This window comes from Microchirus variegatus, assembly GCF_963457635.1.
Source record: "Microchirus variegatus genome assembly, chromosome: 6".
Taxonomy (NCBI): Eukaryota; Metazoa; Chordata; class Actinopteri; order Pleuronectiformes; family Soleidae; genus Microchirus; species Microchirus variegatus.
The window spans coordinates 12,369,240-12,393,258 of record NC_139807.1 but is presented as its reverse complement, the minus strand read 5'-3'; the positions used below and the strand labels follow the sequence as shown (position 1 = coordinate 12,393,258).

At 41.7% G+C, this 24,019-nt stretch overlaps 7 protein-coding genes across 7 annotated transcripts in view; all 7 read left to right on the top strand.

Annotated features, from left to right (window-relative positions):
* The window catches only part of pcdh2aa1 (protocadherin 2 alpha a 1), a gene marked incomplete at its 5' end in the record, with an annotated part of 170,015 nt that overhangs the window by 80,144 nt on the left and 65,852 nt on the right, over nt 1–24,019 (top strand). The window lies entirely within an intron of this gene.
* LOC310928712 (uncharacterized protein) lies at nt 476–6,074 on the top strand (the record flags this gene model as incomplete). The annotated part of the gene is made up of 2 exons (XM_083891352.1): nt 476–2,917; nt 3,630–6,074. 2 exons carry the CDS (start codon nt 476–478, stop codon nt 6,072–6,074), a joined length of 4,887 nt encoding a protein of 1,628 aa, XP_083747478.1.
* LOC310928463 (protocadherin alpha-5-like) lies at nt 6,808–9,198 on the top strand (the record flags this gene model as incomplete). Its single annotated transcript, XM_083891010.1, has 1 exon — nt 6,808–9,198. The coding sequence occupies one exon, from the start codon at nt 6,808–6,810 to the stop codon at nt 9,196–9,198; it is 2,391 nt and encodes a 796-aa protein (XP_083747136.1).
* On the top strand, nt 10,468–12,891 carry LOC310928710 (protocadherin alpha-10-like; the record flags this gene model as incomplete). Its single annotated transcript, XM_083891350.1, has 1 exon — nt 10,468–12,891. One exon carries the CDS (start codon nt 10,468–10,470, stop codon nt 12,889–12,891), a length of 2,424 nt encoding a protein of 807 aa, XP_083747476.1.
* On the top strand, nt 13,999–16,446 carry LOC310928709 (protocadherin alpha-8-like; the record flags this gene model as incomplete). Its single annotated transcript, XM_083891349.1, has 1 exon — nt 13,999–16,446. The coding sequence occupies one exon, from the start codon at nt 13,999–14,001 to the stop codon at nt 16,444–16,446; it is 2,448 nt and encodes an 815-aa protein (XP_083747475.1).
* Nucleotides 17,657–20,044, top strand: LOC310928465 (protocadherin alpha-10-like; the record flags this gene model as incomplete). The annotated part of the gene is made up of 1 exon (XM_083891012.1): nt 17,657–20,044. The coding sequence occupies one exon, from the start codon at nt 17,657–17,659 to the stop codon at nt 20,042–20,044; it is 2,388 nt and encodes a 795-aa protein (XP_083747138.1).
* On the top strand, nt 20,938–23,370 carry LOC310928708 (protocadherin alpha-10-like; the record flags this gene model as incomplete). Its single annotated transcript, XM_083891348.1, has 1 exon — nt 20,938–23,370. The coding sequence occupies one exon, from the start codon at nt 20,938–20,940 to the stop codon at nt 23,368–23,370; it is 2,433 nt and encodes an 810-aa protein (XP_083747474.1).

Here is a 24,019-nt window from a genome sequence, read left to right as displayed (position 1 = left end):
ATTCAAGGTTATAAATATTTTGAAAACAAATTGTGGAAAAGGAAATAACTGGGGTAAAGAACTGGAATGTTAGGTGCATAGTGCAAAAGAGTGAGTGAGTCATACACACAGTCTAATGCGCTATCCATGGTGCTGAATTCCAGATTTATTTATTTTTTTGCTTCATTTAAACGTTTTTCAAAAGCGTGTAGTGAAGACTCAAAGCTTATGGCTACTTATGTGTGCACTTCTGATGCATGTCCTGGTCTCTCTGCATGTGACTGTTTTCCCCACGTGGCGTCAGTGTTGCTCCATGAGCGACAGCGTTACTCTCTGATACAATTATAAGCCCCTCCCGTATTCATTCGAAAGGGACGTTTCCTCAGTCTTCGTGACAAAGAGATGGAAGAAGGTGGGAGAGAAAAGAAAAAGCTCACATCGGCTGACTTTCCATACTTCCTATAATAACTGTGCTATGCTCATATTGGACAAAATAATGTCTTCACTTCGTAGACGGAGCGATTTGGGGATTTTTCTAACGTTCTTGATACTGGATTGTTTCTGGATTTCGGTTTCTGGGCAGCTCTCTTATTCCGTCTCAGAGGAGGTAAACCCGGGGAGTCCAGTTGGAAATATCGCAAAGGACCTAAACCTAAATTTACAAGACTTGGAATCCCGTCTGTTTCAGATCGTTACTGGCTCGAAAAGAAATTTCTTTGAGGTAAATCTTAAGACTGGTGTTCTGTATGTCAGTGAGAGAATAGACAGAGAGGAGCTTTGTGCAGAGGAACTTAAATGCTCAGTCAGTGTAGAAGCTGTGATAAATAACCCTTTGAAGCTGTATCGAATTGACGTTGACATTTTAGATGTAAACGACAATGCGCCGTTGTTCACGAGCAAACTGCAACATTTGGATATAGCAGAGAGTACTTTACCAGGAGTGAAATTCGCATTATCTGAATCAACTGATGCAGATGTGGGGAGAAACGGAGTCAGCACATACAAATTAAGCCGAAATGAGCATTTCTCGTTGGCAGTGCACAAAGCAGGAGATCGTGTGTCTGCCGAGTTAGTGCTGCAGAAAGCTTTAGACCGAGAGAAGCAGCCTGTCATCACCATGACGCTGACGGCTGTCGATGGAGGAAATCCTCCCAAATCAGGCACCTCACAGATCATTATTAATGTGTTAGACAACAATGATAACATTCCGATATTTAGCGAAAGCTTGTACAAGACAAAAATTCCGGAAAACACGCCCGTGGGCACAACAGTGATCGCAGTGAATGCCACAGACGCAGATGAGGGCCTGAACGGCGAGATTGTGTTTTCACTAAGAAGCAAGGATCAAGATCGTGTGCTTGATATATTTGAAATTGAAAGCCAAACGGGTGTCATTAAAGTAAAAGGCAACATAGACTTCGAAGAAAGAAAGGCTTTTGAAATACGTGTAGAAGCCAGTGACAAAGGACAGCCTGCGATGTCTGCTCATTGTAAAGTGCTGGTGGAAGTGATAGACCTGAACGACAATGCTCCTGACATCACTGTGACGTCACTACTGAACACAGTGAGAGAGGACGCCAATGTCGGTACCGTGGTTGCACTTGTGTCAGTAGTTGATAAAGATAGTGGGAAAAACGGTGAGGTAAATGTCCATATTATAAATGAGGTGCCATTCAAGCTCGAAACAAACTATAAAAACTCGTATTCTTTGTTAGTTGATGGACCGCTGGACAGGGAGACTGTTTCCAACTACAATGTCACAATAGTCGCCACAGACAAAGGAGCCCCATCATTAACGAGCACGAGTGTAGTTTATTTACGCGTTTCTGATGTAAACGACAACGCACCATGGTTCTCAGATCCCTTTATTAATGTTTATGTGAATGAGAACAGTCCAGTGGGAGCGATTATTAAAACAGTGACTGCAATTGACGCTGACATGAACCAGAACAGCCAGGTGACATATTCACTGTTACAAACTAACATTGCTAACAGTGATTTGTTACCGTTTTCTACAATGGTGAACATCAACTCAGAGACTGGAGATATAATCAGTCTACAGTCTTTTAACTTTGAGGAGTTAAAAACGTTTCAGTTCAAAGTTCAGGTCACAGACTCTGGTGTTCCTCCGCTCAGCAGCAACGTGACAGTGAACCTTTTTATCCTGGATGAAAATGACAACAGTCCCGTGATTCTTGCGCCCTATTCTGAGCACGGCTCCGTTAACAGTGAGAGCATCCCCTATAATGTTGAAGCGGGACACATTGTGGCAAAGATCAGGGCTGTAGACGCAGACTCTGGATACAACGCGCTGCTTTCTTATCACCTCTCTGAGTCCAAAGGAAACAACCTCTTCCGGATCGGAACCAGCACCGGGGAAATCAAGACTAAGAGGAGAATGAGTGACAATGACCTGAAAACTCACCCCTTGGTGGTGCTGGTTTCTGATAGCGGAGAACCCTCCCTGTCAGCTACTGTGTCTATAGAGGTGATGGTGGTTGAAAGTTCAGCTGACATCCAGACTCAGTTCAGACATGTGCCCATAAAGGACGAGAGCTTCACTTCACTAAACTTGTATCTTCTGATCGCCATTGTGTCGGTGTCAGCCATCTTTCTGCTCAGCCTCATCAGTTTAATAGCTGTCAAATGCCACAGGACAGACAGCAGTTTCAGCAGGTACAGCGCCCCCATGATCACCACCCACCCTGACGGGAGCTGGTCTTACTCTAAAGCTACTCAGCAGTATGACGTCTGTTTCAGTTCAGACACGCTCAAGAGTGACGTAGTAGTTTTCCCGGCACCGTATCCACCTGTAGATGCGGAGCTGATCAGTATTAACGGAGGAGACACGTATACCAGGACTCAGACTTTACCTACGAAAGAAAAGGTGAGTAAACTATATAAAAAAACACATTATGTGAAATTACTGTGCAATAATGTAAGAGTTACATTTATTAATGCGTTGTTTGTGATTATTCTCAGTTTACGAGCCAGAGTAGTGCCATCGTAAAGTTAATAAATCGCATTCCTGTTTCTTTCAAGTCTTCCAGAGTAAACGTCGCTGTCCATGGTTCTGACCACAGAGTTTGTGTTGTATAGATGGTGCAAAACATAACTTGTGTGTACAGCGTAAATTGCGGGTTTCATCCGGGACACCGCCGTTTTCTCAAAGTTACTGTATAATCACATCTCATGGAGCATTTTATTTAACATCTTTAACAATATTTGGGCGAAAAAAGGTTGACATGGTGTATTCCTTACTTGCATAAATCTGTGAATAAGCAAACAAGCGAGTTTGTTAATTTGCAGTGTCTTCATTTTAGTAAATTATGTATGGCAGCATGGTTTGACTACACTATTCAAACCAATGTAGGTTGCGAGTGTGTTTTTGTGAGGAGTGCAGTTCTTTGAAATGACCACAAGGGGACATTGTAGACCATCACATTTTGTGTGTGCTCTTTGTTGATCGTGACTCCTCCCATATTCATATGACGACGATGATGATTCTCAGGGCTTTGTTACACAGAGACGCAGTACAAGAGCGGGTTGTGTAGACATCATTTTGATGTTCGTGTCTCATACAAAAAGGAATAATCTCGATTCTGGAATTTCTCTTTGACACTGAATTACTATTGGATGGGACTTTGAAGACTGGTGATCCACATGCGTTCTTCACGTTGGATAAAAACATGTCGACGCTGAGGATATACAGCCCTTTATGGATTTATGTGGTTGTTTTTCTGCTGGACTGTTGCTGGGAAGCGGTGTATGGGCAGCTCTCTTACTCTGTGTTAGAGGAGGTAAACCCGGGGACGTCTGTTGGAAATCTGGCTAAAGATTTGAATTTTAATGTTCAAGATTTGGAGACACGCATGTTTCAAATTGTTAGCGAATCAAAGAGAAAATACTTCGATGTAAATCTTAAAACAGGATTTCTTTATGTAAATGAAAGACTCGACCGCGAGGAGCTCTGTGCTAAGGCTACAACATGCACCGTCAATGTCGAGGCCGTGATTAATAATCCATTGAAACTGTATCGTTTGGAGATAAACGTTGTCGACATTAATGATAATGCACCTTATTTCTCAGAAAGTGTACAGTCGCTTAACATTGCTGAAAGTACAATGCCGGGAGGGAAATTTGGATTTATCGGTGCGTTAGATCACGACGTGGGTAAAAACAGCATAAACACATACAAGCTGAGTCCAAATGATTATTTTTCTTTAGAGATTCATAAGGGTGGGGACAGTGTTTCCGCCAAGCTTGTGCTTCAGAAAGCTTTAGACCGAGAGACACAACCCACTATAACACTTAAAGTGACAGCAGTTGACGGCGGAAATCCAGCCAAGTCCGGTACTTCCCAAATTATTATAAATGTTTTGGATATTAACGACAATTCTCCAACTTTCAGCAGCCCATTATACAAAGCACGCATTTATGAGAATTTACCAGTAGGTACAAATGTGATACTTTTAAATGCAACAGACGCAGATGAAGGTCTGAATGCTGAAATAGAATATTCTCTTCGAAGCAAAGGACAGGGACAGGTTTTGGACTTATTTCAAATTGATTCCAAAACAGGTGCAATTTTAGTCAAAGGTAAAATCGACTATGAAGAAAACCCTGCGTTTGAGATTCATGCACAAGCCAGTGACAAAGGACAGCCTCCTATGACTACTGATTGTAAAGTACTGGTAGAAGTGCTGGACCTGAACGACAATGCTCCCGAAATCCGTGCGACGTCACTATTAAACACGGTGAGAGAGGACGCTGAAGTAGGTACTGCTATAGCACTTGTCTCTGTAATGGATAAAGATGGTGGGAAAAACGGGGCAGTAAAAGTGGTAATTTCAAATGATGTCCCCTTTAAACTGGATACAAATTATAAAAATTATTACTCTTTAGTAGTTAATGGTCCGATTGACAGAGAAACTGTGGCTAACTACAATGTTACCATCGTAGCAACTGATGAAGGAACTCCATCTCTCTCCAGCACAAACATAGTGACTGTTCAAGTTTCTGATGTCAATGATAACGCACCTTCTTTCTCTGAGCCGGTGATCAATGCTTATGTGAAAGAAAACAGTCCAGTAGGAGCAGTTATTAAGACGGTGACTGCAGCTGATGTTGATGTCAATCAAAATGGTCAGGTGACCTATTCGTTTTTACAAAGTAATAGAGACCCATTGCCGTTATCTACAATGGTGAACATCAACTCAGAGACTGGAGATATAATCAATCTACAGTCTTTTAACTTTGAGGAGTTAAAAACGTTTCAGTTCAAAGTTCAGGCCACAGACTCTGGTGTTCCTCCGCTCAGCAGCAACGTGACAGTGAACGTTTTTATCCTGGATGAAAATGACAACAGTCCCGTGATTCTTGCGCCCTATTCTGAGCACGGCTCTGTTAACAGTGAGAGCATCCCCTATAATGTTGAAGCGGGACACATTGTGGCAAAGATCAGGGCTGTAGACGCAGACTCTGGATACAACGCGCTGCTTTCTTATCACCTCTCTGAGCCCAAAGGAAACAACCTCTTCCGGATCGGAACCAGCACCGGGGAAATCAAGACTAAGAGGAGAATGAGTGACAATGACCTGAAAACTCACCCCTTGGTGGTGCTGGTTTCTGATAGCGGAGAACCCTCCCTGTCAGCTACTGTGTCTATAGAGGTGGCGGTGGTTGAAAGCTCAGCTGACATCCAGACTCAGTTCAGACATGTTCCCATAAAGGACGAGAGCTTCACTTCCCTAAACCTGTATCTTCTGATCGCCATTGTGTCGGTGTCAGCCATCTTTCTGCTCAGCCTCATCAGTTTAATAGCTGTCAAATGCCACAGGACCGACAGCAGTTTCAGCAGGTACAGCGCCCCCATGATCACCACCCACCCTGACGGGAGCTGGTCTTACTCTAAAGCTACTCAGCAGTATGACGTCTGTTTCAGTTCAGACACGCTCAAGAGTGACGTAGTGGTTTTCCCCGGACCGTATCCACCTGTAGATGCTGAACTGATCAGTATTAATGGAAGTGATACGTATACCAGGACGCAGACTTTACCCAACAAAGAAACGGTAAGAATATTAATGAACAAATAATGTCTCGGTCAGTGTGTGCACATGTTCTGTGGAAAGCTGCTCATGGACACAGTAGAGTGGCCAATTTTTCACTGAAGTGAAAATACTTTATGTAAACTTCCCACGTTGTTATAATAGACACATTCAAATTTTTTGAATCTGAATGTAAACGTACAGATCGAGTTGTACTATTACTTGAAGTTCAAAAGCCTCTTATTCTATATGGAACGTATGATGACGTTGTCCATGGTCCTGAAATAAAGACAGTGTGTGACGAGGTCAGGTGTGAGCAACGCGGAAACATGTCTCAATCATTGAAACAAGCAAACCAAAAGTCTTCTCTCTGAGAATCTTTGAATATTTTGACAAGTGTTTTAATCAAATGACACATAAGCATACAGCTGAGAATATGAGGCAACGCTATGTCAAATTCTATTCATTCCCACTGATACCGTTTGGCAGAATTGCGAATATTAAGATGGAGTAATGTATGTTCATGTCAGAGATAGGGTGCAGATACTTTATATCACCACGTGGGGACACTGTAGACCATGACATCTGGTAGTTATTTCAGTGGACACATGACTCCACCCAGAATCTGACGATTATCATGATGATTCGGTGTGCTTTGTTACAAAGAGATGCAGGGCGAGAGAGAAAAGAGCGAGACACCATATTCAGCTGATTCTTAACACGAGTTTTTGACGGGAGTAATTGCACTGACATTTATGGATATTTCGTGACGGATGTAATTATGATTTCCTCAAGAAGAACGAGCATTTGTCGGATTTACATTGTGATCGGGCTGCTGAATTGTTCCTGGGAAGCGATCATTGCGCAGCTCTCCTATTCCTTACTGGAGGAAGTAAACCCGGGCACCTCTGTTGGAAACCTCGCCAAGGACCTGAATCTTCACGTCCAAGAGTTGGAGTCTCGTATGTTTCAAATTGTTAATGGATCAAAGAGGAAATATTTCGATGTAAATCTAAAAACGGGGTTCCTTTATGTAAACGAGAGAATCGACCGAGAGGAGCTCTGTGCGAAGGCTCCAAAATGCACTGTAAATGTAGAGGCCGTAATCAACAATCCACTGAAGCTGTACCGGGTAGAAATAAATGTAGTCGATATAAATGACAATGCACCTCATTTCTCTGAAAGCTCACAGTCGCTTAACATTGCTGAAAGCACTTTACCGGGACTCAAATTTGGATTGATAGAAGCATCAGATTTGGATGTTGGCAAGAATGGCGTTAATACGTACAGACTCGGTCAGAATGAGTATTTTTCTTTGGACATTCATAAAGGAGGGGATAGCGTGTCTGCTGAGTTAGTCCTGCAGAGAGCTTTAGACCGCGAGCAGGATGCAGTTATAAAACTCACACTGACGGCAGTAGACGGAGGAAACCCACCAAAGTCAGGAACCTCACAAATTATTATAAATGTTTTAGACATTAACGACAACATTCCCATTTTCAGTAAACCTCTCTATAAAGTTAAAATCCCTGAAAACTTCCCACCAGGGTCTAAAGTGATCATTCTGAACGCGACGGATGCAGATGAGGGATTGAATGGTGAAGTAGAATACTCCTTAAGGAAAAAAGGTCAGAATCATGTTCTTGAATTGTTTGAAATGGACAGACAGACGGGCGCAATTTTAGTCAAAGGTAAAATCGACTATGAAGAAAACCCTGCGTTTGAGATTCATGCACAAGCCAGTGACAAAGGACAGCCTCCCATGTCTGCTCATTGTAAAGTGCTGGTAGAAGTGCTGGACCTGAACGACAATGCTCCTGAAATCTCTGTGACATCACTACTAGCCACAGTGAAGGAGGATGCTAAAGTAGGTACTGCTATAGCTCTAGTCTCTGTAATGGATAAAGATGGTGGAAAAAACGGTGCAGTGACAGCTGTCATTTTAAATGATGTCCCCTTTAAACTGGATACAAATTATAAAAATTATTATTCTCTAGTAGTTAACGGTCCGATTGACAGAGAAACTGTGGCTAACTACAATGTTACTATCGTAGCAACTGATGAAGGAACTCCATCTCTCTCCAGTACAAACATAGTGACTGTTCAGGTTTATGATGTCAATGATAACGCACCTTCTTTCTCTGAGCCGGTGATTAATGTTTATGTGAAAGAAAACAGTCCAGTAGGAGCAATTATTAAGACGGTGACTGCAGCTGATGTTGATGTCAATCAAAATGGTCAGGTGACCTATTCGTTTTTACAAAGTAACAAAGACCCATTGCCATTATCTACACTGGTGAACATCAACTCAGAGACTGGAGATATAAACAGTCTACAGTCTTTTAACTTTGAGGAGTTAAAAACGTTTCAGTTCAAAGTTCAGGCCACAGACTCTGGTGTTCCTCCGCTCAGCAGCAACGTGACAGTCAACGTTTTTATTCTGGATGAAAATGACAACAGTCCCGTGATTCTCGCGCCCTATTCTGAGCACGGCTCCGTTAACAGTGAGAGCATCCCCTATAATGTTGAAGCGGGACACATTGTGGCAAAGATCAGGGCTGTAGACGCAGACTCTGGATACAACGCGCTGCTTTCTTATCACCTCTCTGAGCCCAAAGGAAACAACCTCTTCCGGATCGGAACCAGCACCGGGGAAATCAAGACTAAGAGGAGAATGAGTGACAATGACCTGAAAACTCACCCCTTGGTGGTGCTGGTTTCTGATAGCGGAGAACCCTCCCTGTCAGCTACTGTGTCTATAGAGGTGATGGTGGTTGAAAGCTCAGCTGACATCCAGACTCAGTTCAGACATGTGCCCATAAAGGACGAGAGCTTCACTGATTTAAACCTGTATCTGCTGATCGCCATTGTGTCGGTGTCAGCCATCTTTCTGCTCAGCCTCATCAGTTTAATAGCTGTCAAATGCCACAGGACAGACAACAGTTTCAGCAGGTACAGCGCCCCCATGATCACCACCCACCCTGACGGGAGCTGGTCTTACTCTAAAGCTACTCAGCAGTATGACGTCTGTTTCAGTTCAGACACGCTAAAGAGTGACGTAGTGGTGTTCCCCGCTCCGTATCCACCTATAGATGCAGAACTGATCAGTATTAACGGAGGAGACACGTATACCAGGACTCAGACTTTACCTACGAAAGAAAAGGTAAGATAACAATAACATTTTCATTTGAACACTCTAATAAGAATTATACGACATAAGGTTGATTTATTGGTCCTATAATACGGGGGTTTCAACAAGTAAGATGCCCAGAATGAACAGTAGAACATGGTTCCGTTTCGATGGTAAAAAAAAAAGAAATTGTTCCCATCTCTGCTTCATTTTCATCCTCTTATACTGTATTGGTTTTCAAAGTAAAATCATTTCGGAAGTTACGTCGACATTCCATGTGTCGCTATCCGTGGTGCTGAAAATAACTTGACACCCAACCCTGAACATTCCCACAAAAAAGCAGAAACATTGTTTATATGCACCGTTTCAAAATACTTGTGCAACAGGCAGGGGTACCAACTGACAATGTTTCCACAAAGTGCAGCAAACAAAACATAGATGATTTCATGCACTTGATTCAACAGGGTCAGTGTATGTATCTCTTTAACCTGCTGTCAACTGTGAGATGGTAACTGAACTATCAATATTTTGAGCAGTGCTTTGAACAGGAACTCAGTCATGAAATGTGAATTTTAGTAGTTTTAAATATTGATTCTAGCGTTTTGTCTACACATGGAATTGGTGATTTCCTTATTGTGTTATGTTGCTATCTGTGGTGCTGAAGAAAACTACAGTTAAAGAGGCAATTGGCACAAGGGTTAAAGACAGCCACGTTGTTTACACGCACCGTCTTGAAATATATATGCAGATATCACTGACAAAAATGTTTCCCCACAAAGTATCTTCACGAAAAATAATATAATTTCATGCACTTCGTTCTAATGTAAAAGGGAGGTAAATGTGTTAGTTTAACCTGCTGTCACTCTCCTTTAAAACTGAACTATTGTTGTTTATGAAGGTGTGCTTTGAAGATCATATAAGTCATACAACGGACACTGAATTCATCTCAAGTAAACTCTAATTCATGTTTTAACTATTTTTGATTTATCGTTTCATTCATGTGTAGGGAACTGATGAAGTATTTTAAGTTGTAGTTTTATGATTTTGGTAGTGGCATGTACTTCTTTCAAATGTCCACACGGGGACACTGTAGACCATCACATTTGGTCATGTTCATTGGTGTCTTGGTGCTCCTCCCAGATCCGGTGAATGATGTATCTGCCTGCTTTGTCACAAAGAGAGGTCGGACGACAAAGAACGGTTGTGTTGTTTGATCGTGAAAATGTCGACACATTAGTTTGGGATGTTTCTTCTCTTGCATTGACATCGTAGTGGATCAAATATTGAATTTTGTCTGGATGCTCATTCTCGATGTGTGGAATTATGCATTTACCGAGCAGGACGAGCTCTGTGTGGATTTATCTCTTGTTCGTGCTGCTGGATTGTTACTGGGGAGCGGTGAGTGGGCAGCTCTCTTACTCCGTGTCAGAGGAGGTGAATCTGGGGACTGTTGTCGGAAATATCGCTAAAGATCTCAACATCAACGTCCAGGATTTGGAGTCGCGCATGTTTCAGATCGTTTCTGGATCAACGATAAAATATTTCGAGGTAAATTTAAAGACTGGTGCCCTTTACGTTAATGAGAGAATAGATCGAGAGGAACTATGCGGCGAAGACACAAAATGTTCACTCAGTGTAGAAGCAGTTATTAATAATCCGTTAAAACTGTACCGGATTGAAATTACAATCTCAGATGTGAATGATAATTCACCATCATTTCTCAGCACGTCACATGTAATTGACATTGGTGAGAACACAGCTACGGGTGCAAAATTCCCCCTACAGCCTGCAGAAGATGCAGACGTCGGAAAAAACACTATTAATACTTACAAGCTGAATCAAAATGAACATTTCTCTCTCGATATGCACAGAGGAGACATTATTTCTCCTGAATTAGTGCTTCGAAAAGTTTTAGATCGAGAAAAACAGTCTGTAATTAGTCTCATATTGACGGCAATTGATGGTGGAACTCCTCCTAAGTCTGGAACGATGACCATTACAATAAATGTATTGGATAATAATGACAACGCACCAGTATTTAGTCAAACTCTATACAAAGCCAATGTGTTTGAAAATGTAAAAATAGGCACATCGATTATAACATTGAATGCTACAGATTTAGACACAGGCTCAAATGGAGAGGTGCGTTACTTAATCAGTAAAGCAGGCAGAGGAAAACAAACTGATGTGTTTTCTATAGATGAAAAAACTGGGATTGTAACAAACAAGAAGAACATAGACTTTGAGGAGAACAATGCTTTTGAGATTCATGTGCAGGCCAGTGACGGAGCATCGCCTCCTCTCAATTCACATACTAAGCTATTGATTGAAGTTTTAGACATCAATGACAATGCTCCTGAAATCAGAGTTACATCACTATTAAACACAGTGAAAGAGGATGCGTCCATTGGAACAGCTATTGCGCTCGTTTCAGTATTTGATAAAGATGGAGGTAAAAACGGGATGATGAACTGTAAAATTTCAAATAACGTTCCTTTCAAATTAGACTCTAATTATAAGAATTACTATTCGTTGGTGGTGGACGGTCCTCTTGACAGAGAAAGCGCGTCTCAATACAACATCAGCATCACTGCTACTGACGAGGGGAGTCCACCTCTCTCCAGCATAAGTGTTATTACTGTACATGTGTCGGATGTAAATGATAACAGCCCGATATTCACAGAAAATATGATGAACATCTATGTGAAAGAAAACAGTCCAGTAGGAGCAGTTATAAAAACTGTTTCGGCGTTTGATGCTGACGTCGATCAAAATGGTCAGGTGAGGTTTTCATGTTTACATGACAACAGTAATTCACTGCCTCTCTCGACAATGATGAACATCAACTCAGAGACTGGAGATATAATCAGTCTACAGTCTTTTAACTTTGAGGAGTTAAAAACGTTTCAGTTCAAAGTTCAGGCCACAGACTCTGGTGTTCCTCCGCTCAGCAGCAACGTGACAGTGAACGTTTTTATCCTGGATGAAAATGACAACAGTCCCGTGATTCTTGCGCCCTATTCTGAGCACGGCTCCGTTAACAGTGAGAGCATCCCCTATAATGTTGAAGCGGGACACATTGTGGCAAAGATCAGGGCTGTAGACGCAGACTCTGGATACAACGCGCTGCTTTCTTATCACCTCTCTGAGCCCAAAGGAAACAACCTCTTCCGGATCGGAACCAGCACCGGGGAAATCAAGACTAAGAGGAGAATGAGTGACAATGACCTGAAAACTCACCCCTTGGTGGTGCTGGTTTCTGATAGCGGAGAACCCTCCCTGTCAGCTACTGTGTCTATAGAGGTGATGGTGGTTGAAAGCTCAGCTGACATCCAGACTCAGTTCAGACATGTGCCCATAAAGGACGAGAGCTTCACTTCACTTAACTTGTATCTTCTGATCGCCATTGTGTCGGTGTCAGCCATCTTTCTGCTCAGTCTCATCAGTTTAATAGCTGTCAAATGCCACAGGACAGACAGCAGTTTCAGCAGGTACAGCGCCCCCATGATCACCACCCACCCTGACGGGAGCTGGTCTTATTCTAAAGCTACTCAGCAGTATGACGTCTGTTTCAGTTCAGACACGCTCAAGAGTGACGTAGTAGTTTTCCCCGCACCGTATCCACCTGTAGATGCGGAGCTGATCAGTATTAACGGAGGAGACACGTATACCAGGACTCAGACTTTACCTACGAAAGAAAAGGTGAGTAAACTATATAAAAAACACATTATGTGAAATTACTGTGCAATAATGTAAAATTTACATTTATTAATGCGTTGTTTGTGATTATTCTCAGTTTACGAGCCAGAGTAGTGCCATCGTAAAGTTAATAAATCGCATTCCTGTTTCTTTCGAGTCTTCCAGAGTAAACGTCGCTGTCCAAGGTTCTGACCACAGAGTTTGTGTTGTATAGATGGTGCAAAACAGAACTTGTGTGTACAGCGTAAATTGCCGGTTTCATCCGGGACACCGCCGTTTTCTCAAAGTTACTGTATAATCACATCTCATGGAGCATTTTAATTAACATGTTTTATAATATTTGGACGAAAAATGGTTGACATGGTGTATTCCTTACTTGCATAAATCTGTGAATAAGCAAACAAGCGAATTTGGCAATTTGCAGTGTCTTCATTTTAGTAAATTATGTATGGCAGCATGGTTTGACTACACTATTCAAACCAATGTAGGTTGCGTTCTGTGTGTCGCTGTCCGTGGTGCTGAAGAGAAACTGGCATTCATTTGGAAATTGCCACAAGTTAAAAAGACGACCACATTGGTTAAAAGCAACGTTTTATAACAGTTGTTCGAAAGTTGTTGTAACAACAGTGATTTCTTTCAAATACAAGAAAATAATAGATGATGTGCCTGTTATTCAACAGCAAAATGGGGGTCAGTATGTGTTGAACCTGCTGTCAGTATCGTGTGATACGATAAATTAACTATAAATCACTTTATTGGCCAGTGCTTTAAATACAAATTCAGTCATGAAATTGAAATTCTGGTGATCTTTAGTGTGTGTATTCATTGTTTAAATGTTTTATTGATTTCTACAAGGAAGTGATGGGATATTAGTTTTATGATATTGGTTGTGGTATGTACTTCTGTCAAATGTCCACATGGGGACACTGCAGACCATCACATTTGGTCTTGTTCTTGGTGCTCCTCCCAGATCCGATGAATGATGCATCTGCTTGCTTTGTCACAAAGAGAGGTCGGGCGACAAGGAACGGTTCTGTTGTTTGATCGTGAAAATGTGGAACTCGTTTGGAACGTTTTTTCTCTGGCATTGACATCATAGTGGCTGAAGTAAATTGTTGAGTTTTGTCTAGATGCTCATTCTCGATGTGTGGAATTATGCATTTACCGAGCAGGACGAGCTCTGTGTGGATTTATCTCTTGTTCGTGCTGCTGGATTGTTACTGGGGAGCGGTGAGTGGGCAGCTCTCTTACTCCGTGTCAGAGGAGGTGAATCTGGGGACTGTTGTCGGAAATATCGCTAAAGATCTCAACATCAACGTCCAGGATTTGGAGCCGCGCATGTTTCAGATCGTTTCCGGATCAAAAAGAAAATATTTCGAGGTAAATCTAAAGACTGGTGCCCTCTACGTTAATGAGAGAATAGATCGAGAGGAACTCTGCGGCGAAGACACAAAATGTTCACTCAGTGTAGAAGCAGTTATTAATAACCCGTTAAAACTGTACCGGATTGAAATTACAATCTTAGATATGAATGATAATTCACCATCATTTCTCAGTCCATCACAGCAAATCGACATCACCGAGATCACAGCTACGGGGACAAAATTCCCCTTACAGCCTGCAGAAGATGCAGACGTCGGGAAAAACACTGTTAATACTTACAAGCTGAGTCAAAATGAACACTTCTCTCTATATTTACATAAAGGAGAGATGATATCGCCTGAATTAGTGCTTCAGAAAGGTTTGGACAGAGAAAAACAGTCTTTAGTTAGACTTACAGTGACGGCGATTGATGGTGGAACTCCTCCTAAGTCTGGAACGACGGTCATTACAATACATGTATTGGATATTAATGACAACGCACCAGTATTTAGTCAAACCCTATACAAAGTCAATGTGTTTGAAAATGTAAAAATAGGCACATCGATTATAACATTGAATGCGACAGATTTAGACACCGGCTCTAATGGAGAGGTGCGTTACTTAATCAGTAAAGCAGGCAGAGGAAAACAAACTGATCTGTTTTCTATAGATGAAAAAACTGGGATTGTAACAAACAAGAAGAACATAGACTTTGAAGAAAATAATGCATTTGAGATTCGAGTACAAGCAAGTGATGGAGCTTCTTCTCCTCTTAATTCACATGCTAAATTATTGATTGAAGTTTTAGACATCAATGACAATGCTCCTGAAATCACAGTTACATCACTGTTAAACACAGTGAAAGAAGATGCATCAATAGGCACAGCTATGGCGCTCGTTTCAGTATTTGATAAAGATGGAGGTAAAAACGGGATGATGAACTGTAAAATTTCAAATAACGTTCCTTTCAAATTAGACTCCAATTATAAGAATTACTATTCGTTGGTGGTGGACGGTCCTCTTGACAGAGAAAGTGGGTCTCAATACAACATCAGCATCACTGCTACTGACGAGGGGAGTCCACCTCTCTCCAGCATAAGTGTTATTACTGTACATGTGTCAGATGTAAATGATAACAAACCAATATTCACAGAAAATATGATCAACATCTACGTAAAGGAAAACAGTCCAGTAGGAGCAGTTATAAAAACTGTTTCAGCGTTTGATGCTGACGTCGATCAAAATGGTCAGGTGAGGTTTTCATTTTTACATGACAACAGTAATTCACTGCCTCTCTCGACAATGATGAACATCAACTCAGAGACTGGAGATATAAACAGTCTACAGTCTTTTAACTTTGAGGAGTTAAAAACGTTTCAGTTCAAAGTTCAGGCCACAGACTCTGGTGTTCCTCCGCTCAGCAGCAACGTGACAGTGAACGTTTTTATCCTGGATGAAAATGACAACAGTCCCGTGATTCTTGCGCCCTATTCTGAGCACGGCTCCGTTAACAGTGAGAGCATCCCCTATAATGTTGAAGCGGGACACATTGTGGCAAAGATCAGGGCTGTAGACGCAGACTCTGGATACAACGCGCTGCTTTCTTATCACCTCTCTGAGTCCAAAGGAAACAACCTCTTCCGGATCGGAACCAGCACCGGGGAAATCAAGACTAAGAGGAGAATGAGTGACAATGACCTGAAAACTCACCCCTTGGTGGTGCTGGTTTCTGATAGCGGAGAACCCTCCCTGTCAGCTACTGTGTCTATAGAGGTGATGGTGGTTGAAAGCACAGCTGACATCCAGACTCAGTTCAGACATGTGCCCATAAAGGACGAGAGCTTCACTTCACTAAACCTGTATCTGCTGATCGCCATTGTGTCGGTGTCAGCCATCTTTCTGCTCAGCCTCATCAGTTTAATAGCTGTCAAATGCCACAGGACAGACAACAGTTTCAGCAGGTACAGCGCCCCCATGATCACCACCCACCCTGACGGGAGCTGGTCTTACTCTAAAGCTACTCAGCAGTACGACGTCTGCTTCAGTTCAGACACTCTCAAGAGTGACGTAGTGGTTTTCCCCGCACCGTATCCACCTGTAGATGCGGAGCTGATCAGTATTAACGGAGGAGACACGTATACCAGGACACAGACTTTACCTACTAAAGAAAAGGTAAGAGAACTATTACAGTACTCAGTAATACAGTTTTCTCAGACTTATACAACATAAGGTTGTTTTATTGGTGTTATAATACGGGTTTCCTATACAACTGAAAACAAAGGAAAGAAAGCCCCATAAGGAGCACCAGAGTAAGGTTCCGTTTTCAATATTGAGTGATTGTTTCCATCTCTGCTTCATTTTCATGCAGAAGCTTCGTCGACATTCTGTGTGTCGCTATCCGTGGTGCTGAAGATAACTTGGTACCTTATTGGCATTTCCATCAAGTTAAAACGGAGCCACCTTTTGTCAATACATCGATTCATAACACTAGGGCAACTGTCATTGGTAACAACTGTTTTTAACACAAAGTACCTCCAACACAACATATATGCTTTCATGCACTTTATTCATCTGTAAACAGGGGTCAGTGTATGTATTTCCTTAACCTGCTGTCACTATACTGTGAGACTATAACTGAACTATAAATAATTTTATTGAGCAGTGCTGTGAACAGAACTTCAGTCATGAAAGGCCAATTTTAGTAGTCATAAATATTAATTTTAGTGTTTTTATTCACACGTGGAAGTGGTGATTCCTTATTATTTTATGTCGCTATCTGTGGTACAGAAGAAAACGGAAGTTAAAGAGGCAATTGGAACAAGGGGAAACAAACAGCCACATTGTTTACATGCACCGTTTTGTAATATATATACAGCCATGTGTTTTTCTCCCACGAAAAATAATATCATTTCATGCACTTCATTCTTACGCAAAATGGAGGTCAATGTGTTAATTTAACCTGCTGTCACGTTACCTTAAAACTACAACTGAACTATCGTTGTTTGTATGGAGGTGTGCTTTGAAGATCATATAAGTCATATAACGGACACTGAATTCATCTCAAGTAAACTCTAATTCATGTTTTAACTATTTTTGATTTATCGTTTCATTCATTTGTATAGGGAACTGATCAAGTATTTTAAGTTGTAGTTTTATGATATTGGTTGTGGCATGTACTTCTTTCAAATGTCCACACGGGGACACTGTAGACCATTACATTTGGTCATGTTCATTGGTGTCTTGGTGCTCCTCCCAGATCCGGTGAATGATGCATCTGCCTGCTTTGTCACAAAGAGAGGTCGGACGACAAAGAACGGTTGTGTTGTTTGATCGTGAAAATGTCGACACATTAGTTTGGGATGTGTATTCTCTTGCATTGACATCGTAGTGGATCAAATATTGAATTTTGTCTGGAAGCTCATTCTCGACGTGTGGAATTATGCATTTACCGAGCAGGACGAGCTCTGTGTGGATTTATCTCTTGTTCGTGCTGCTGGATTGTTACTGGGGAGCGGTGAGTGGGCAGCTCTCTTACTCCGTGTCAGAGGAGGTAAATCTGGGGACTGTTGTCGGAAATGTCGCTAAAGATCTCAACATCAACGTCCAGGATTTGGAGTCACGCATGTTTCAGATCGTTTCTGGATCAACGATAAAATATTTCGAGGTAAATCTAAAGACTGGTGCCCTCTACGTTAATGAGAGAATAGATCGAGAGGAACTCTGCGGCGATGAAAGGAAATGCGCTGTCAGTGTAGAAGCAGTTATTAATAACCCGTTAAAACTATACAGGATTGAAATTACAATCATGGATGTGAACGATAATTCGCCATCATTTCTCAGCACATCACAGGAAATTAACATAACAGAGAGCACAGCAGCAGGGACAAAATTCCCCTTGCAAAAGGCTCACGATGCAGATGTCAGTAAAAATACCATTAATTCGTACAAACTGAGTCAAAATGAACACTTCTCTATCACGACACATAAAGGAGATACAGTTAGTGCGGAATTGGTGCTTCAGAAAGTTCTAGACCGTGAAAAACAGTCTGTTATCAGATTCACTCTGACTGCAATTGATGGAGGAACCCCTGCTAAATCAGGAAGCATAATTATAATCGTGAACGTGCTCGACAGCAATGATAATCCTCCTGTATTCAGGCAAACATTGTATAAAACCAGTGTCTATGAGAATGTGAAGATCGGAACATCGATAATAACACTGAATGCCACAGATTTAGATGCAGGCCCAAATGGAAGAGTCTTGTATTCCTTTAGTAAAATTGATCATCTGACCAAATCTGACCTGTTTGATGTTGATGAAAAAACTGGAATTGTAACAAATAAAAAGAACATCGACTTTGAAGAAAATAATGCTTTTGAGATTCGAGTACAAGCCAGTGATGGAGCTTCTTCTCCTCTCACTGCACATGCTAAATTATTGATTGAAGTTTTAGACATCAATGATAATGCTCCTGAAATCAGAGTTACATCACTGTTAAACACAGTGAAAGAGGATGCGTCCATAGGCACAGCTATTGCACTGGTGTCAGTATTTGATAAGGACGGAGGCAAAAACGGTGTTGTGAACTGTAAAATTTCCAATAACGTTCCTTTCAAATTAGACTCTAATTATAAGAATTACTATTCGTTGGTGGTGGACGGTCCTCTTGACAGAGAAAGCGCGTCTCAATACAACATCAGCATCACTGCTACTGACGAGGGGAGTCCACCTCTCTCCAGCATAAGTGTTATTACCGTACATGTGTCAGATGTAAACGATAACAAACCAACATTCAAAGAAAACATGATCAACATCTACGTGAAAGAAAACAGTCCAGTAGGAGCAGTTATAAAAACTGTTTCAGCATTTGATGCTGACGTCGATCTAAATGGTCAGGTGAGGTTTTCATTTTTACATGACAACAGTAATTCACTGCCTCTCTCGACAATGATGAACATCAACTCAGAGACTGGAGATATAAACAGTCTACAGTCTTTTAACTTTGAGGAGTTAAAAACGTTTCAGTTCAAAGTTCAGGTCACAGACTCTGGTGTTCCTCCGCTCAGCAGCAACGTGACAGTGAACGTTTTTATCCTGGATGAAAATGACAACAGTCCCGTGATTCTTGCGCCCTATTCTGAGCACGGCTCCGTTAACAGTGAGAGCATCCCCTATAATGTTGAAGCGGGACACATTGTGGCAAAGATCAGGGCTGTAGACGCAGACTCTGGATACAACGCGCTGCTTTCTTATCACCTCTCTGGGCTCAAAGGAAACAACCTCTTCCGGATCGGAACCAGCACCGGGGAAATCAAGACTAAGAGGAGAATGAGTGACAATGACCTGAAAACTCACCCCTTGGTGGTGCTGGTTTCTGATAATGGAGAACCCTCCCTGTCAGCTACTGTGTCTATAGAGGTGATGGTGGTTGAAAGCTCAGCTGACATCCAGACTCAGTTCAGACATGTGCCCATAAAGGACGAGAGCTTCACTTCACTAAACCTGTATCTGCTGATCGCCATTGTGTCGGTGTCAGCCATCTTTCTGCTCAGCCTCATCAGTTTAATAGCTGTCAAATGCCACAGGACAGACAACAGTTTCAGCAGGTACAGCGCCCCCATGATCACCACCCACCCTGACGGGAGCTGGTCTTACTCTAAAGCTACTCAGCAGTATGACGTCTGCTTCAGCTCAGATACGCTCAAGAGTGACGTAGTGGTTTTCCCCACACCGTATCCACCTGTAGATGCGGAGCTGATCAGTATAAACGGAAGTGACACGTATACCAGGACTCAGACTTTACCTACTAAAGAAAAGGTAAGATAGCTGCAATGCTTTTCGTTTGAACACTTTAATAAGAATTGGAGGACATAATGTTGTTTTATTGGTCCAATAATACTATAATATAGGGGGTTTTGCATACGACTGATAAAAAAACAAGACCCAGAATGGGCACCAGAACAAGGTTCCGCTTTCAATGGCCAAAAATTGTTTCAATCTCTGCTTAATGTTCATCCTATATATGTGGTTTTCAAACTAAAATGATTTCGGAGGCTAAATCGTCATTTCGTGTGTCGCTGTCCGTGGTGCTGAAGAGAACCTGACATTATTTTGGAAATTCCCACAAGTTAAAGAAACCACATTGGTTAAAAGCAAGGCTTTATAACAGTTGTTCAAACGTCTTTGTAACAACTGTGATTTCTTTCAAATACAAGAAAATAATAAATAATGTATGCATGTTATTCAACAGCAAAACGGGGGTAAGTGTATTTATTTGTTGAACCTGAGGTCAGTATCGTGTGATACGATAAATGAACTATAATTCATTTTATTGGCCAGTGCTTTAAATACGAATTCAGTCATGAAATTTAAATTCTGGTGATCTTAAATGTTTGTAATCATTGTTTAAAAGTTGTATTGATTTCTACAAGGAAGTGATAGGATATTAGTTTAGTGATATTGGTTGTGGTATGTACTTCTGTCAAATGTCCACATGGGGACACTGCAGACCATCACATTTGGTCTTGTTCTTGGTGCTCCTCCCAGATCCAGTGAATGATGCATCTGCCTGCTTTGTCACAAAGAGAGGTCGGGCGACAAAGAACGGTTCTCTTGTTTGATCGTGAACATGTCGAATTCGTTTGGAACGTTTCTTCTCTGGCATTGACATCATATTGGATCAAGTATATTTTTGGGTTTTGTCTAGATGCTCATTCTCGATGTGTGGAATTATGCATTTACCGAGCAAGACGAGCTCTGTGTGGATTTATCTCTTGTTCGTGCTTCTGGATTGTTACTGGGGAGCGGTGAGTGGGCAGCTCTCTTACTCCGTGTCAGAGGAGGTGAATCTGGGGACTGTTGTCGGAAATATCGCTAAAGATCTCAACATCAACGTCCAGGATTTGGAGTCACGCATGTTTCAGATCGTTTCCGGATCAACGAGAAAATATTTCGAGGTAAATCGAAAGACTGGTGCCCTCTACGTCAATGAGAGAATAGATCGAGAGGAACTCTGCGGCGAAGACACAACATGTTCACTCAGTGTAGAATCGGTTATAAATAACCCGTTAAAACTGTACCGGGTTGAAATTACAATCTTAGATGTAAATGATAATTCACCATCGTTTATCACTGCGTCACAGGTAATTAACATTACCGAGAGCACAGCGGTAGGAGCCAAATTTCCGCTTCGTCCTGCTCATGATGCAGATGTCGGAAAAAATGGTGTAAATACCTACAAGCTGAGTCTGAATGAACACTTCTCTCTCGCCACACAAAAAGGACAGAGTGTTACTACAGAATTGGTGCTCCAAAAACTTTTAGATAGAGAAAAACAGTCTGTTATCAGACTCACTCTAACTGCAATTGATGGAGGAACTCCTTCTAAATCAGGCAGCATCATAATAATCGTAAACGTGTTAGATAGTAATGATAATCCTCCAGTATTCAGTCAAACATTGTATAAAACCAGTGTCTATGAGAATGTTAAAATAGGCACGTCAATAATAACACTGAATGCTACAGATTTAGACGCAGGCCAAAATGGGCAAGTATTGTATTCATTCAGTGAAGCAGGACGAGGAAAACAGACTGACCAGTTTACTATAGATGAAAAAACTGGGACTGTAACAAACAAAAAGAACATCGACTTTGAAGAAAATAATGCTTTTGAGATTCGAGTACAAGCCAGTGACGGAGCTTCTTCTCCTCTCACTTCACATGCTAAATTATTGATTGAAGTTTTAGACATCAATGACAATGCTCCTGAAATTAGAGTTACATCACTTTTAAACACAGTGAAAGAGGATGCATCAATAGGCACAGCTATCGCGCTGATTTCAGTATTTGATAAAGATGGAGGTAAAAACGGGATGATGAACTGTAAAATCTCCAATAACGTTCCTTTCAAATTAGACTCCAATTATAAGAATTACTATTCGTTGGTGGTGGACGGTCCTCTTGACAGAGAAAGCGCGTCTCAATACAACATCAGCATCACTGCTACTGACGAGGGGAGTCCACCTCTCTCCAGCATAAGTGTTATTTCCGTACACGTGTCAGATGTAAATGATAACAAACCAATATTCACAGAAAATATGATCAACATCTATGTGAAAGAAAACAGTCCAGTAGGAGCAGTTATAAAAACTGTTTCCGCATTTGATGCTGACGTCGATCAAAATGGTCAGGTGAGGTTTTCATTTTTACATGACAACAGTAATTCACTGCCTCTCTCGACAATGATGAACATCAACTCAGAGACTGGAGATATAATCAGTCTACAGTCTTTTAACTTTGAGGAATTAAAAACGTTTCAGTTCAAAGTTCAGGCCACAGACTCTGGTGTTCCTCCGCTCAGCAGCAACGTGACAGTGAACGTTTTTATTCTGGATGAAAATGACAACAGTCCCGTGATACTTGCGCCCTATTCTGAGCACGGCTCCGTTAACAGTGAGAGCATCCCCTATAATGTTGAAGCGGGACACATTGTGGCAAAGATCAGGGCTGTAGACGCAGACTCTGGATACAACGCGCTGCTTTCTTATCACCTCTCTGAGCCCAAAGGAAACAACCTCTTCCGGATCGGAACCAGCACCGGGGAAATCAAGACTAAGAGGAGAATGAGTGACAATGACCTGAAAACTCACCCCTTGGTGGTGCTGGTTTCTGATAGCGGAGAACCCTCCCTGTCAGCTACTGTGTCTATAGAGGTGATGGTGGTTGAAAGCTCAGCTGACATCCAGACTCAGTTCAGACATGTGCCCATAAAGGACGAGAGCTTCACTTCACTAAACCTGTATCTGCTGATCGCCATTGTGTCGGTGTCAGCCATCTTTCTGCTCAGCCTCATCAGTTTAATAGCTGTCAAATGCCACAGGACAGACAGCAGTTTCAGCAGGTACAGCGCCCCCATGATCACCACCCACCCTGACGGGAGCTGGTCTTACTCTAAAGCTACTCAGCAGTATGACGTCTGTTTCAGTTCAGACACGCTCAAGAGTGACGTAGTGGTTTTCCCCGCCCCGTATCCACCTGTAGATGCGGAGCTGATCAGTATTAACGGAGGAGACACGTATACCAGGACTCAGACTTTACCTACTAAAGAAAAGGTAAGAGAACTGTTACAATACTCAGTTATACAATTTTCTTAGATTAATACAACATAGGGTTGTTTTATTGGTGTTATAATACGGGTTTCCTATAAAACTGAAAACAAAGGCCCAGCACCAGAGCAAGGTTCCGTTTTCAATATTCAGTGATTGTTTCCATCTCTGCTTCATTTTCATCATCATATGTGGTTTTCCCGGAAAAATTATTTCGGAAGTTTCGTCAACATTCTGTGTGTCGCTATCCGTGGTGCTGAAGATAACTTGACACCTTCCTCGCAATTACCACAACTTAAAATAGAGCCACCTTTTTTCAATACGTCGTTTCATAACACTAGGGCAACCATCATTGGTAACAGCTGTCAGTTGTTACCGCAAAATGCCTCCAACAAAAAAATATATGCATTCATGCAATTTATTCAACTGTAAACAGGGGTCAGTGTATGTGTTTCCTTAACCTGCTGTCAATACACTGTGAGACTATAACTGAACTATCAATCATTTTATTGAGCAGTGGTTTGAACATGACTTCAGTCATGGAATGCCAATTTTACTAGTCCTGAGTAAATTCGCCGTTCTTGTTTAACTCCTTTTGATTTCAGCATTTTAGTCAAATGTGGAAATTATGATGCATTTCAAGTTCGAGTTGCATTTAATTAGTTGTGCATGTACTTCTGACAATTGTCCACTTGGG